The 16121-nt window shown below is 46.8% G+C and overlaps 2 protein-coding genes across 3 annotated transcripts; one reads left to right on the forward strand and one right to left on the reverse strand.

The window, feature by feature from the left end:
• Positions 1-623: 623 nt before the first annotated feature.
• On the reverse strand, positions 624-5191 carry DHRS7C (dehydrogenase/reductase 7C). Of its 2 annotated transcripts, none has more exons than XM_053453552.1 (7): positions 5124-5191; positions 4535-4694; positions 4153-4265; positions 3552-3762; positions 3121-3213; positions 2384-2539; positions 624-883 (listed from the first exon to the last, which is right to left on the reverse strand). In XM_053453552.1, exons 2-7 carry the CDS (start codon positions 4686-4688, stop codon positions 675-677), a joined length of 936 nt encoding a protein of 311 aa, XP_053309527.1. In that variant the 5' UTR covers positions 4689-4694; positions 5124-5191; the 3' UTR covers positions 624-674. The 2 variants fall into 2 exon arrangements, with proteins under 2 accessions (XP_053309527.1, XP_053309526.1); XM_053453551.1 differs by having other exon boundaries at positions 4535-4691; positions 5124-5179.
• A 4511-nt stretch (positions 5192-9702) lies between these two features.
• Positions 9703-12023, forward strand: LOC128471317 (serine/threonine-protein kinase SBK1-like). The gene is made up of 3 exons (XM_053453232.1): positions 9703-9877; positions 10375-10577; positions 10802-12023. The coding sequence occupies exons 1-3, from the start codon at positions 9706-9708 to the stop codon at positions 11555-11557; spliced, it is 1131 nt and encodes a 376-aa protein (XP_053309207.1). The 5' UTR covers positions 9703-9705; the 3' UTR covers positions 11558-12023.
• Positions 12024-16121: the final 4098 nt, after the last annotated feature.

Genomic DNA, 16121 nt, shown 5'->3' on the forward strand with positions numbered 1-16121 from the left:
GGCAAACCCTATAAAAAGATACAACACGGTGCTTCGTACAGCAGGGAGACCTCTAACCGCGGGCAGTCAGCCGGTTACATCAACTGCAACTCCCAGGATCCCGGATAATGGGGATTGCAGTTCATCGTTCTACGCCTTGTTTCAGTACTGAGAACGCTTTGTTACGATGTAACGATGACAATAACAGATTAACTGAACGTTACTTTGTTTCCATAACTTATATATTTACTGAATCCACAGGCGGACGGACTGTACCACTGTGAAAACTGTGACCCCCCCCGCATGCACCTAATTACCACCAGCACCCCTATCATCCCAGCACCGCACGCAGTCACCTGATTGGACTATATAGTGGGGCCGGCACTGCACATTGGGTTGGATTATATATATATATATTATAAAAATCTATATATGTAGAGACTATATAAATATATATATATATGATACAAATTGTTTAGGGGTTTACTGTTTGGGAAATGGGCGTTATAATTCAGATTCAGCATACAGCGGGTGTGAGATATAAAGAGGGTTCGTTTTTAGATTTTTCTAGTATATTTTTATGAATTATAGTATATATATATATATATTTTTATTATTAAGGGCCGGTGTTATCTCCCGTCTATATATATATTCTATTTCTTTCTATTTAAACATATATATAGTGAGCTGGCCATTCACTTCTCCTCCTCCACAAAGTGTCTTTCTTTCACTCCGGTGGCGACCACCGCGAAAAACAGCTCGGGGAGGAAGGTCCGGACGTAAAGGGCCGCCTTGGCGATGGGATTTGCCATGAAGACCTCCTGCTTCCTCCTGCTCACCGTGCGCAGGACCTCCTCGGCCACCTCCACCGGGTGCACGCCGTACGACAGCTTTCTGAAAAAGACTTTGAAAGAGAGAGAGAATTATTACGTTTCCTTTCACATCCAGATCTTCAGTACACGTCCGACTTTAACATAGAAACAAAGGATTTCAGACCCGGCGGCCCCCGTCTAGTCGCCCGTTACTCCCGCTGTAAAGACAGGAGAAAGTCAAGGAAAAGTTGGAATTGGCGGTCAGGATGTGCGCAGTCACCATGATGTCATAGGCGGTCACATGACCTGACTGTCGCAAATAAAGACTAGAAATATTTGCAGGAAATATATTTTTTTCTCATGCTACTTTCTCCAGTTTCTGAGATCCCCGCGGCTTTCCGCATTTCCCGTGCCGCTGATCGGTCTTAACAATAAAGCTCAGAGCTTGGAATTGGGAAGGTCTCAGCAGGACCTCCGAAGTCTCCCAAGCCTTTCTGATTTCGTCCACGCCGGCCCCTAAGCGCATCCTCAATGCAAGAAGCGTGAACGGCGAGCCGGTAATCGGATAACAGACCAAAGCATTACGCAAAAATACCTTCCTTTCCAAACAAGCTCGGCGCTCTGCCGCCTCGTTAATCAGGGCACCGGTGCCAGGGACCGGCCACAAACACCGGCCAGGACCGTGCGTCACGAGCCTCTGTGCCCACGAGATCCGCCGACAGCTCGGCCGACGCAAAGCTTTGTTCTGGGGTCGGAGAACGTCTCGTCCGTTTACGCATTCCCTTCAGATCTCACCATTCCTGCGGCTTTACTCAGCTCGGCTCGCGTAGAAAGCAAGCGCGTCTCGGAAGATTTAGAGCCCGACTCTGCCACGCGGGTTAATGAAACGTCTGGAACGGCGGAGGCCGCGGGTGACGTACGAGCCGAGTCCAGCCATAATATACAAAGTAAATACAGAGCGCCCGACGTCAGCCGGCGGCTTCTATTCTGGGTTTATGGCACTCAGGACCGGCTCTGCTCTTATTTTACTGGTTACAGTTACTCCATCGCTAAATGGGGGCTTAGTCTGGACCATGAACCCCCCATACTTCGAACAGACGCATATATAAAACAATAAATAATAATAATAAACGTCAATCCAAGCGCAGCCGAGTCCTTCTAGCTGAGTGGACAGATATGAGTAAAGGATGATGAGAGTTGTAGTGTAACTTCTGACGGAAAGAAAGATACGTAACACCAGTTTAGAACGGATAATATGCAGACTTCAAAGCCACGGGACAAAAAAATATTCATGACTGGATAAGCTGATTGTGAAGAACCCTAATCATAGAAACATAGAATCTGCCCCATCCGGCCCCCGTCTAGTCGCCGACTAAAGATTCAAACCTTAACCAGTCGTCTGTCTCGTCTTAGATTCAGGAGCCGTATGTCTAATACCCTCACTGTATTACCCTCTACCACCTCTGCTGGGAGGCTGTTCCACTCATCTACCACCCTCTCTGTGAGGTAAAAACTTCCTTACATTCCATCTAAACCATATCTCCAGCCAGACGCAGAGAAGAGGTTCTGGACTCGTGACGGAGAAGACTTACATTTCCAGATGGAGGCCTCCCAGTTTCCAGGCTGGGGTTGGTCGTGGTAGGAGCGGATAAACGTGGGACTCACGGTGCTCACAAAAACATCAAACTCCTCCACTTCCGCGCGGAGACAGTCGAAAAAGCCCTGGATGGCGTGTTTAGAAGCTGCATCTAGCGAGAGAAGCAGACAGATACAATGTTACAAAGGGGGGGCACAGGAAAGGATCATAGCGGACCCTTCATTGATGATTCAAAGCCTTTAATAAATGGTGCTAGATGACGATCACCCCCCCCCCCCCGATTCTGGCCTCCTGCCCCGCCAGACGGCGCTTTATTAATTCCTATACATAACGGACCCACCTTCATTCATAACACCGCCAGACCCCGCTGCATGTTGAGTGGAGTTTCCTTTACGGTAATTTCACGGCGGATTAGACGGCGGATTAGACGGCGGGTTAGACGGCGGGGCATAACATCTCCGCCTGGGTATTTATTCAAGCAAAGCATCTCCTAGAAACAATGTATCCTTTGGAAGAGGCGTGGGGAGCCGTGGGCTAATTCAGAAATATCCACTAGGTGGCAGCATTGGACAGCATCAGTCCTTCTCACGACATCCAGTAAGAAGGGTTAATTTAGGGCCGTTTAAATACCACAAATTAACCCGATAAAAGGAAACATTTCGTTTTGCTTGAGTTCTATGCTCCATATTGTTACATTGTTAGAAGGAAATTCCCAAAACCGCTGTTACTCACATGCAGCGCGAAACGGGACGCCCAGCTTCCCCTGGATGGTGTTCACCAGAACAATCTGACCGGTTCTCCGGGAAACCATGTGGGGCAAAATCGCTGCGAAAAGAATTCTGAATTCAGAGTCAAGTTTACAAATCCCATCACTGCACGACCGAGACGGACAACAAAATGTGCAGGACTCTAACTCCCAGTATCCATGAACATACATAAGAGAGACACTACGCAGCTATTTTTAGTGAAGCAGTAATCCCACCCAATCCTCTTTCCCGCCCCCGAGGTTCTCAGTTTGACCCTGGTGCTGCTGAAAGAAAAGTACTTCATGGAAGGCCTGGGCTTCAGCAAACGTATCTGTCACGGCGTCCCAAAAATCCTCATTTAGGGGCAGCGAAACCTAAATTCTGTGGCAGTTATTTATAAAACGGAATGCCGAATACCTTTTATTAAGGTTATAGGACCAAAATAATTTGCGTCCATGATCCTCTTGTCCAGTTCCAACGTGACGCTGTGAGCCGGCCCTTTAATTTTCATGCTGGCGTTGTTGATGAGCACATCCACGCATCCGTAACAATCCAGAATCTCCTTCCCTACGGCCTGAATGTTGCTCATGTCACCAATATCCAGAAACACAAGTTTGGGTGTAAACGTCTAGAAAAGAGAAAAGATCAGTCTACAAAATTATACATCCAAACCGAAAACTCAGTGGGAAGTGAACCTTATTTTATTGTTCTATGCAGGTGAGCAGCGATGAATATTCCGCACACTTCATATAAATGTACGTTCATTTATTAGTGGAATATCATTTCTCGGGGGGGCCGGGTTGATTTTCTCATCTTATATTTAATTTAGGGACCCTGGCATTTGCATGTGGTCACTTCCTAGGACTGTAGGATTCCCTGGCTTCTCTGCTCCTCTGGGGTGGGGCTAAATGCTGTTGTGGGGCATGGCTAGTATTAAGACACACCCACTTGCTGTTCAGCACCTCTATATAACTGTTACTTTAGACACTTTCATACAGAAGCATAAACGTGTACTTACCACGCTGGGGTCTGCCACACTGATTAAAGCGTCGTGTAAAGCTTCCAGCTTCTCCCAGGTCCTGCCGCACAGAACCAGCCGGGCCCCAGCCGCATGGAACACCCGGGAGCACTCTGAGGAGACGAGGCGCATGCGCTAATCAGATGGCTGCATTCAAACCGAGCCAGCAGAGGGAGCCAGACTCCAGATTTTCTAGGACGATAATGATCCCCGCTCCCTGCCAATTGGTTTATATAGCTCCATCATATTCAGTGGCGCTGTACAACTGCATTGCAATAAGTAGTGGAATATCTGGATCTTAATACCCCAGCAGCATATACAATCTAAAGGATTTACTGTAAAGCAGGGGGGGCACAGAGGGCTCTGGGGTAGGAGATTTTACCTTTTCCAAGTCCTGAAACCGCGTCCGTGATCACGACCACTTTATTCTTCACGGCCGATCGGGACATCAGCCTCACCACTTCCCGGTAAATGAATACGATGCCGCTGATTCCCAGGATCAGCAGGGGGAAGAGCAGGAACGTTAGGAACCCCATGGCCTCCTCGCTAAGAAAGAACAAAAACGGGCGTAAAAGCAGAGGAATTGGTAAAATGTCTCCAATCTCCCTTCCCAACTGTTTCGTGGGGCATGAGGGGCAAAGGGTCACGTAACGTCCCGACAATCGCTCAAACCTCTCAAATATATAAACATGGCGTTTCCGTTCTTCAGTTGAAACAAACAGTTTTTTTTTTTGAGTCATTATGTAAAAGGGAGCGTTGAGGTTTTACGTTTTTATAACGGCCGATCTCAGAGTTTCCAACCAAAGCCCCGTTTCTTTCTACATCTTCTCTGCCTCCATTACTGACCCCCCCCCAGCAGATTACGGCGCACACGGCTGGCAGGGAAGAGGTTAAACACGCAAGATTTTTGCACGGTATTTAAACCCAGAGAGAGCGTCCCGTGGATCACAAGCCAATAAAGCGCGACTTACTTTGCGGAGATCTCGGTGATCTGCGGCGAGCGGAGAGTCCTTGAGGGTCTCCTCGGAAGCCGCCAGCTCTGCCCGCTTAGGTCAGGAGGGATATAAATAGAGCTCAGCTGTGTGGGGTAAATATAGATCCCCCCCCCCGGAGGATCCGGACACCTGACCCGCCGCGCGATCCACTTTCACACAGCAACTTTCTGTGGTCTTTGTCTGTCCCAAACCCCACTGGGGAGAGGCGTCCGCGCATGGACAGCGCGTTTATCTATTATAACCGGCGCGACCGGCTGGAAATTAAATGATTTTATGGAACCAGGACCGGGGTTACGTTTCGGAATCTTCTAGACAACCCACCAAACATACGTAATATTTAAGGACTTGAACGAGCCACGTGGGGCCTGCGACGCGTCCCCGGCCTTAAATTCTGGGTTTTCAACGCATTTTATTAAAATTCTCATGCGCAAGCACGCACACACACACACACAAACACACATGCACACACAAACACACACACACACACACACAAACACACATGCACACACAAACACACACACACAAACACACACACACACAAACACGCACACACACACACACAAACACGCTTACTATAACCCAGCGGTATAAATGCAGGGGTGCAAGGGTCTAGTCTAGGGCACTCCAAGTATGACATCATTTTATGACATCAAACATGGAAGTTTTACAAACTAAACATCGGCACAAAAAAAAGGGCATTATCAGAAACCGTAATAATTCACTTTTGCATTCGGAGATCCGAAAGGTCCTTAAACTGACATAGAAACCCAGACCGGCAAATGCCCCCCCAACACCCCCCCAGTCCCCCCCCCCTCTAGTCTGCCCATTTTTTCTGTTGTAAAGACTCAAACCTTCATTACCCGGCGCATGAACCCCCCCCCCCCCCGTGTCGGTGACAGATCGGCAGCCGCCAGGCGTCCAGCGAACGAATCATTTCCGATTCATTTCCGATTCATTTCTGATTCATTTCTGATTCTGATCGGCCTGAAGCGGAAACGCGTTTTATGGAAAATGACACATTTTGGGGGGGGGCTCATACAGCAGGTTTTTGCTGATGAACTCGGAGCGTTCGGCACAAAACGCCCACTCGGCACAAAAATAGCCGCGCGAGGAACGCCTGCGCTCTGAACAAACCGTACCCCGCGCCGCGTGCATTCACATCCGGAAACAACAGCCCCGGCCTCCGATATTTCATAGAAAAACACCCAAAATACAAAAAAGAACGTTTGACGACGTTTGATGTCAGGAAGGTTACAATTACAGGAAAGAGAACAGAATGAAGACAAAAACTGCGTCCATCCCATCGGAGCCCCCAATAGTCAGAGTGAAAGAATTATTCAATTTAAAAGTAACAGTAATACATTGTAAGAGGTAGATAAGTGGAACAGCCTCCCAGCAGAGGTGGTAGAGGGTAATACAGTGAGGGTATTAAACATGCATGGGATAGACATACGGCTCCTGAACCTAAGACGAGACCAACGACTGATTAAGGTTTGAGTCTTTACAGCAGGAGAAACGGGCGACTAGACGGGGGCCGCCGGGGGCCGATCTGCCGGCAGGGTCTGGGTTTCTATTTTTCTGGTGAGGCAGATTTACGAGTTGTGCCCCGGACCCAACGCCATTATTTCTGCAGCTCCACGCAATTAACGAAACCACATTATGTTGTCAGCACTGATTGCGGGGTTGTTATGGAAACCGGCGGTCTGCGGCTCGTGCCGGCAGCGATGAGTCCTGAGATACAGAGACAGACAAAGAAAAGGAGAGAGACAGAGAGACAGCGAGAGGATTATATACACGTGTGTATCCGTGTAAGTGTATGTGTGCGTGTGTGTGTATGGATGCATGTATGTATGGATGTATGCGTGTAAGTGTATGTGTGTGTGTATGTGTGTGTGTGTGCGTGTACGTATGTATGTATGTATGTGTGTGTGCATCAGGCATAGCCATGGTATATTATAGCCATACGTAATACATACGATACATATGTTGGTTTTATAAAGGGTTGGGGGGGGGATATCATTGATTATCACGTAACATATAATTTATATATCTATCACTGAGCAGAGCGCCGGGGGGGGCGGGGGTATCCCGGATTCCTGCCGTGGCCCTCGCGGACCGCTGTGTCCGACACCCCTGCATTACAGCGCACGGCGCATACAATGTATCTCTCCGTATGTTCTGCACACAGCACGGCGCTCCCACCGGCTGCTGCCGTCACGTCAGGGGGGGGGAGGACCGATCGCTGCCGAGCCCCGACTCCCCGTCACATCTGCTGCAGACACTGCGGGACGACAACACAATGTCACTGGCAGCCGGCCGGGGCGGACAAAGGCAGCGCAGGCATCCTTAACCCTCCCCGCCTCTCCTTATCACAGACGCAGGACCCGGGCGATCGCTCCCCGGCGTGAAGGTAAGCGGAGCGCTGCGAAATATATACATTTTACAGAAATATAGAAACCGCTGCCGGGGGGGGGATTAATCCGGGAACGCACAATTTCCAATAATTCCATCATCTGCTCTCCCAAATAATTATCATTCAAATGCGGGCGACGTTCTGCGCGGAACGCCCTCCGCTGCCCAATTCCCGGCATTTAAATGTTTTATTCCGGATGAGAAATGAATGAGAAACGGGAATTTCTGGATTGCTTTTTGTTTATTTTATTTATTATATTTTTTTGTATATTTTTCTTACGTTGCGATATTTCTAAAAACAGCAAAAAGAAAAAAAAAGGGCAGAAGGTTTTTTTTGCCAAAATGTTAAATGATGGAAAGATGGCGAGAAGATGGAAGGAAATTGTAGAAAGTGCCGGATAGAGGATAAAGTCGCCTGCGTGGGGTACGGGGGGGGCTCCGGAGCAGAAGCTGCAGCGTTTCAGGTTTTTACTGCAGATTTTTATTAAATAGTTTTTTTAGATGCCGAGTGTTTGTGCCCCGCAGCCTTAAACTGCCGTTTATTTATAAATATTCCACGCCGGGGGTCCTCGCAGCCGGGGGGCTGATACACAGCAGATAAAGGCCTCTTTGCCCCCTCTGTGCCGCGCAGGAATGCACCATGCGATAAAAGATTCAGATCCCCGGCGCATGCCGGTCCTGCCGTATACCACCTCGGGGGGGAAGCCGCTTAATATACAATCCTTCATGCTTATTAAATACGGCGGATTCTACCCGCGCTGGAGGGGTTCATTTTTATTAAAAATAGAGGCTGAGATGGAATGGAAGGATTATTTACTTTACTGAGAGGGTAGTAGATAAGTGGCGCAGCCTCCCAGCAGAGGTGGTAGAGGGTAATACAGTGTGGGGATTAAACATGCGTGGGATAGACATACGGCTCCTGAATCTAAGACGAGACCAACGACTGATTAAGGTTTGAGTCGTTACAGCAGGAGAGGCGGGTGACTATCCGGGGGCCGCCGGGGGCCGATCTGCCGGCAGCTTCTGTGTTTGTAAATGGCTTTATGTTCCTTCGAGAGACGAGATCTCAGTCGTCGGCTGTGACAGCGGGGTCCTGGGGTCTGGGAATTACCCCCCAGCTGCACCGATGCAGAGTCAAGAACAGAAAAAAACAATTTGATCAGAATCATAAGATGGGTTTTTGGTGTAAATTTGAATTTCTGGAATTTAAAAATAACAGCAAAGCCGTCTGGCTGCAGCCCGGAAACGTCTGATTTCCACCCAAAACACCCGAGTACAAGAAACGCCAAGGAGTTCTGGGTGCGATAATTCCTGTAAAATGATAAAAATACCATATTTATCCCTTTAAATGATAAAATATTATATTTATTCCTACAAATGATATATTTATTAATAAAAGCATGATAAGAATAAAGCCGTTATGGAGACGATTATTTCCATATTTATTCATATAATTATTTAATGATAAAATACTAAAATTACTCAAATAAATATAAAAAAAGCAGTTTTGGTTAGAAAATCATTATTTCTATAATTTCTAATTAACTGCTTCGCAATAAATCTCTTTTACGGCGGAATCTCCCCAGATCTCCAAGTCCAGAACTGGGGTGAAATAAATGGATATTATTACAAAAATAAACAAAAACAAAGCCACATTGTCCAATAAATCCTAGTGCGGGGTTTCCCTTTGGTGAGGGTCGGGGGTCGGCGATGATCTCTCCCTAATTATCTCGGGGGGGGTTATACGGCAGACGGCAGGGATTTAATGAGCCAGACGCTCGCTCATTAACGCGCATTCAGTGCGTCCGACGTCTGATTACGATCTTTGTTCGGATCAATTCCAACCGACGCATGTTTTTTGTGGCGGTTAAACACAAGGGGGGGGTTGTAGCGAGCCAATGAAATCAAAAACGTTTGTCCTCAAAACCAACGGTAACCAATGAAACGCAGAGTTTGGGAGATGGTTCTGGACGCAGCCAATCGGATTATTAGAAGAGGATTTAGGCTCCGCAGAACGTTCCCGATACAACGTTATTGACAAATTAACCGTTTTTTCTTTCTTTTTGTCCCTCATCGGGTTCCAGAAGATCAAATGAACTAGAAGGACCCCCCCGAGCCGGAGGTTCCGCTGATAAGAGACGCCCCGATGAGTTTCTCGCCCGTCCTCTCCAGAGGCGCCATGGAAATTCTGGAAGAGCTCCAGGTGCTGACAGCAAAAACAATGGAGAAGGTCGAGGTTTCCAAACATTACGAGGTCATCAGGGAGCTGGGCAAAGGGACGTACGGGAGAGTGGACCTCGCCATCCACAAAACCAAAGGTAACCTTCAACCCAGCGCTCTAGAACCCGGTTATCTGCTCTGCAGTGCGGACAGGACCTTGCTTTCCTCAAGGTGTCGACTGGACCGTACGCGGAAACCGCCATCTTGCTGCCCCATCACATGGTTTAAATCGGCCTCTCGCAGGGAGAGAACAGGAAGTGGATTACAACTTCCTGCTTGGGCTGACAGGAGGATTCCGCCAACGTTATGTTCATGGACTCTTATCACAGAGGAGCCTCTGCTTTAGGCGAGAACATGTTATTAAAGTTCTCAGAATACCCTATTAACAAAAAAAAAGAAAAGGCCCAAAACCAGGTTTCAGGTTATTCAGCCTCTACTGCCGCCCCCAAAAACCCCACATTCATAGCGAGGTAAATCTTGAGGAACGAGGAGGCCGCACGAATTCGAAGAGGCCGAAAGCAGTGTGTGGGGGGGTATAATTATTATATTTAATGCATTTCAAATAATATATATTTTTTTATTTTTTTCCTTTTAGGCACAAAAATGGCTCTTAAGTTTCTACGCAAGAAAACGACCAAACAGAAGAGCTTTCTCCAGGAGTTCTGCATCTCCCGCTACCTGTCCTCCTGCCCGTACATCATCGGCGTCTACGACATCGCCTTCGAAACCGGCGAATATTACGTCTTCGCGCAGGAATACGCGCTGGCCGGGGATCTGTTCGATATCATTCCGCCGCAGGTACGCGAGGGCCACACAAATCCCGTGAAATCCCAGGAAATATGCAGTTTCCCTTTAAAAAAAAAATTATAATTTCTAATGCCAATTTCCAGACACCATTAAAAAAAATGGAAAAAAAAAAAACTGAAAAAAACCTTTTCCGCTCTTTTTCTGAGAGTAAAATGTCCGTAGGCGGCGTCGTTCTGTCTCAGTGGTGGGTTAAGGACGCGTTTCGTGTCTTTCAGGTTGGCCTTTCGGAGCACACCACCAAACGCTGCATATACCAGGTGGCGTTGGCCTTGGATTACCTCCACCACCGGAACCTCGTCCACCGCGACATCAAACCCGAAAACATCCTCATCTTCGACAAAGAGTGCCGGAAGATTAAACTCTCGGATTTCGGCATGACCAGAATCGCCGGGACGACGGAGAAGCGCGTGAGCGGCACCATTCCCTACACGGCGCCGGAGCTGTGCGAGATGTCCAAGCACGGCAGCTTCCTGGTGGAGTCCAGCATCGACGTGTGGGCCTTCGGCGTCTTGCTCTTTTGCATGATGACCGGAAACTTCCCGTGGGAAAAAGCGCTCCATTTGGACTCGTTCTACTACGAATTCCTGCAGTGGCAAAAATACAAGAAGGCCGCCATCCCCTCGCAGTGGCGCAAGTTCACCCCCCACGCGCTCAAAATGTTCAGCAAGCTGCTGTCCATCGAGCCGGAGAAGAGATGCGCCATTAAGGACGTTTTGTGGTACTTCGGCAAGATGTGGTTAATTAGCAAGGAGGAATCGCTCGGCGCCGACCCAAAGGCCAATGGAGACGGCTCGGCGCACATCAAGCAGCAAGGCCTTCCCGTCGCCGGCGGCAACGAGGTCCTGAACAGCAATAAAAGCGACACGAGCCCGAGTCTATCCTTTTCTTCCTGCAGCAGCTACGAGGACGCAGCCAAAGACAGCAACGCCAACTCCATATTGGTGTCGACGGCCATCGAAATATGCGTATAAAACAAAATGGACGACGCGGGCGCGAAAAACCATCGCGGCCGCAAGCCAAGGACTTCCAATCCGTGCCGAAACGACTGTGAGCGCAATAAAGCAGTCCCGGCACCTAAAACATAACCCAACGGCAATCATTTGGGGGGAAACATCCAACCAATCAGAAAGAGGCCTGATGCATGCTGGGGAATTGTGTTTTAAGCACAAGTGACAAACATTGATGCTGCAAACGCGTCATTAACATATCGATAAGCTTACGCTGAATTCGAATGGGAAATTGGAACGCGATATTGGCAATTTTTATGCTTTTTTTTGGAATTATTTATTTTTTGCCCCATTTTAAATGCAGCGAATTTCAGTTTTGTGTCGTTTGTGTCATTTTCATACCCAGGGAGCCACCCTTTGGCCTCTTGTCCTCATCATTGAGTTTCATCCACTTTTTCCACGTCCGGCAAATAAATATTTAATCTTGGAATTTCATGTATTTTTAAATTAAAAAACAGGCGACGCGGCGCGGCTTGGACTACAAAAAAACAAACAAAAATAAAATAAAAACAGATATTGTCGGAGCCGTAATAGAAAAATGATTAACGGCTACTGATCTGATATTAATCGCGATTATTATTGGAATTATTTATTATTATCTGCTCCATAATGAAAAACCAGCTTAACGGCGCCCTCTGCTGGCGATGTAAATAAAAACATTTCAGTTCATTTATTTTTAAAGGACATCTAAATACAGCATAAATTATAAAAAAAAAACAAAAAACTTGTATAAACATTGTATAAAAATAATTTAGTTACAGATAATTCCTGCCCCGTTGAGGCCACATGACGTGTTGGTAAGTAACTATTGTATCAGTCTGACATATTCCCTGCACACTGCAACATTGTATCAATGCAAATGTTTCTGAATTGACATGCCACCTCTACCTAAAGGATTTTCCATGCATCCACTACCCTTACTGCACAGTAAGAATGTATATTGGCCGGTTTTTCTTTTCCTTTCCCGGGGCCGGCGAGGGGGGGGTCGTTTTTGCGGTTTGGGTTGGTAATCCTGAATGTGCGAGCAGCGGAAGCTGGGGTGATAAGACGGGCGATAAGCATTTGCTTTCCACGCCCAGGTCATGCGGGGCCAGCGCTGGTGCTAGGAGCCCTGCGTTCCCAGCAAACAGACGTTACCAGACGCCCGCGCTTTTTAGATTATATGGGGGGGGGGTATTAGGAGGGGATTCTGAATCTAGGACAATACCCCCCCACACACCCTTAATACCTGCCCCACGATTTATTAAAATGATGTCACAAGGGTGTCAGGGCTGAATTTACAAGAAAAATCCAGAATTCCTTTCAAATCAAAAAAATGTTTGGGGAAGTGAAGCAGACACTGCGCCCTCTGTGTTAAAACAAACCAAAAAAACACATTATTCAGCCCAAAAAACATGTTATTCCGCCGTTCCCCGGGAGACCGAGTGGAATGAAATAATAAATGGCTGATTAAAGCGCAGGGAACGCTCTACAAGAAAACCATAGGAAGGGAATCGGAGAAGACGCCCCTCGAGGAACCCGCAGCGATGTATCAGAGCGTACGGATTCACGGCATTACCGAGGCGTTACTGAGGCGTTACCGAGGGGTATCCCGACACTCGGCTGAAAGGGGTCTAAGATTACAACAGCCAGGACTTCTATGAAGACGCACGACGACGACGATATACTCGGTGCCAGGAATGTAGCAGAGCGAGCAACAGCGGATTCCAGACAAGGCCCTGGGCCAAGGGCTAAATTACCACCAACATGGTTTGCACTTCATCTAGAGCAGGTGGTGGCCGCATTGGAGGACCTGCACTGCCCCTTATCACCGCGGCCCCCGACGGAGCAGAGTTATGGAGTAACACGGAGGGGGTTTGGCTCAGATGATCAGAAGAAGCCATTCCAAGACCCGATAGACCTCCGGATGCTGCAGCTCTGAAGACCCTGCGGTGGGACGACGGGAATATAAAGCCCCGCTGAATTTTACGCATTCCTGGGTAGGAGCGACAATCATTCAATCATTAATTCAGTTATTGCAATTTTTCAAACATTAATATCAAATTCTCCATCGTTAAGCAACCCCCCCCCCCCGCACCTCGCAGGATCCAGAAACTTCTTTTGAAACAGGTTGATTTAATACAATCATATAATCATTAAACATAAATTTACACGCAGAAAGAATTCCTGAGCCCGGCGCTCCCACGCTATTCCTCCCCGGCCCTCATTTCATCAGATATTGGGTAAAATTCCAACGATTAGGAAAGTTTGGATATATCTTCGGGTTTTTATCTGCCCGGGAATGAAGGTTTCGCTGCCTCCTCTGCGATTCATCATCATCATCTCGCCCCAAAACGCAGAGCTGTTCTGTAAGCGTGTCCTTTATCTCCACGCCGGAGGCCAAGGGAGTGACGCCCGGAACCGGAATAATTTATTACTCCGTCACAATGTATGTTTTATAGAACGCGGAATCATTTCTCTTTTTTGTTACATTATCGCAGCAGTTGATCGAATTGATATATTTTTCCTGTTTCTCGCTTCATTCTTACACTTTTTTGTGGCTCGGAGCGAGAGTTTTAAACCAGGAAGGCCCCGTATCGGGTCGATGAAAAATGTATACTGAATTTGGTTCATTTTGCTTTTTTAAAAAAGGTTTGGGGGAATTGCGGATTCTCCGAATGGTTGTGAAACGTTCTAAAAACACGTTTACGAAGCTGCGGATTGACAGCAGCCAGGAGATATTTAGCGGATAATAATACCTCGGCCTCCGCTTTGGGCTTCCTTAGGAAACGGTTTCAAGTCGTTCACCGCGGAGGATTGTTCTTTGACAAAACCCGCATTATTCTACACGCCAAATCTGACATTTTCCAGAAGTATTTCGCGGGGGGTGGGGGGCATACATCGAACCTCCTGCAACTCCATCCATGTACGTTCCGAGCCAAAATAACCATCGGGGCTGCGAGTAACGAAAGCCAAAGCAAATACATTAACCGAAAAAGGGATATCGTCAACGTATCCCGGACTAGAAAGTGCGAGGGTGGGAATGACGCCGCCGGTTACATTCACAACCTTCAGCAAAGTGTAGAAGTGATTATTGGGTGTTAAAGAGCTTACAATCAAATTACCCAACTGATTCACACCATAAAAAATTAATGTGTTTATTGGTCCTATATTGAAAGAATATTTATCGTTTAAAATGTATTTAATATTCTTAAAATATTTTTAATGATTATTTTATATTTAAAGAATAAAAATCTTATATTCAAAGTTTAAAAATATATATTTTTTTAAATCGTATATTTACAGATTGTTTTATATCTAAAGAATATTTAATAATCTCCGAAAGTTTGTTTAAGAATCATTAAAAATATTTAATCATTTTATAAAAATAATATTTGTAATATAAAACTTTAAAAACCCGGGAGAAAAGGGAAAAAGACAGAGTCGGGCTAATGTCACTGGGGAGGACACCTAGATTAAGTAGCCCCCCCCTTGATCATTTATTAAAAAATTCATTAAAAGAATCCTGTTTTTACAAAATACTAAAAGCCTTTGTAACTGAACGCGTTACAAAGTCTCCGGCCCCGAGCAACGACCAATTCCTCCACAGCAGCCAATCACAGAACCCGACTTCAACATAGAAAGAGCTAGAACCTGCCGGCAGATCGGCCCCTGGCGGCCCCCGTCTAGTCACCCGTTTCTCCTGCTGTGAAGACTCAGTCGCTGGTCTCGTCTTAGATTCAGGAGCCGGATGAAATTTCATAAAGCGAAGTGAAATGTGGACTCTTCGACATCCTGAAGCAAAAACTGTTGACTGAAATTGTCAAATTTGAACCCAAAAGGATGTTGGAAGACAACCGTATTCCCGAATCGGCAGCGATTTCCGGTGCCTTCCCCGATAATGCCCCGAAGTGCGTTCCCAGCGGCGTTTAGCATTCCAGGCGAGACTTGTGAGGTTCATTTGTTTTGGACACGCGTTTCTAGGCCTTTTTTATTAAATAAATAAAATAAAAAAATAGGTGATTTCCGCCTCGCAGGGAAATGAAAGGTTTTTTTTTGTTTTTTTTTTAATTCCTGAAGACCCCGATACCAGTCTCTGGAAATCCTGAATCTCTCGCTTCCAATCCCAGGCAGGAGAGAATGAGAAACGACGACGACGATGACGACGATGACGATGATGACGATGATGACGACGATGACATAATTCCTATTCCCGTCTCCTTCCCCAGAATCCAGAAGAAAAATAAAACGATGTATATTTCACAGAATGTTGGACGTTTCTCGCGTATTTGCGTTTTGCTGTGAAACGGATCATCCGGCGTTTACTCTAAACCGTCACGGTTAAGGCCGAGTGAGTTGTGTTTGTGTATAAAACAGTGAATTTTAACCCTATAGTGGCCGGCAGACACTCAGCGGCGGGCCTGGCAAATGTAGAGAATGACATTTTTTTTCCGGAGAATGGATTTTTTTCGGCGTGAAAGGAATTTCTCGTAACGTTGGTCTGGATTATGGGGAATCCGAGGACTCAGAAACCCAAATCGGTTCTATA

The sequence above is a fragment of the Spea bombifrons genome, chromosome 13 (assembly GCF_027358695.1).
Source record: "Spea bombifrons isolate aSpeBom1 chromosome 13, aSpeBom1.2.pri, whole genome shotgun sequence".
Lineage (NCBI taxonomy): Eukaryota > Metazoa > Chordata > Amphibia > Anura > Pelobatidae > Spea > Spea bombifrons.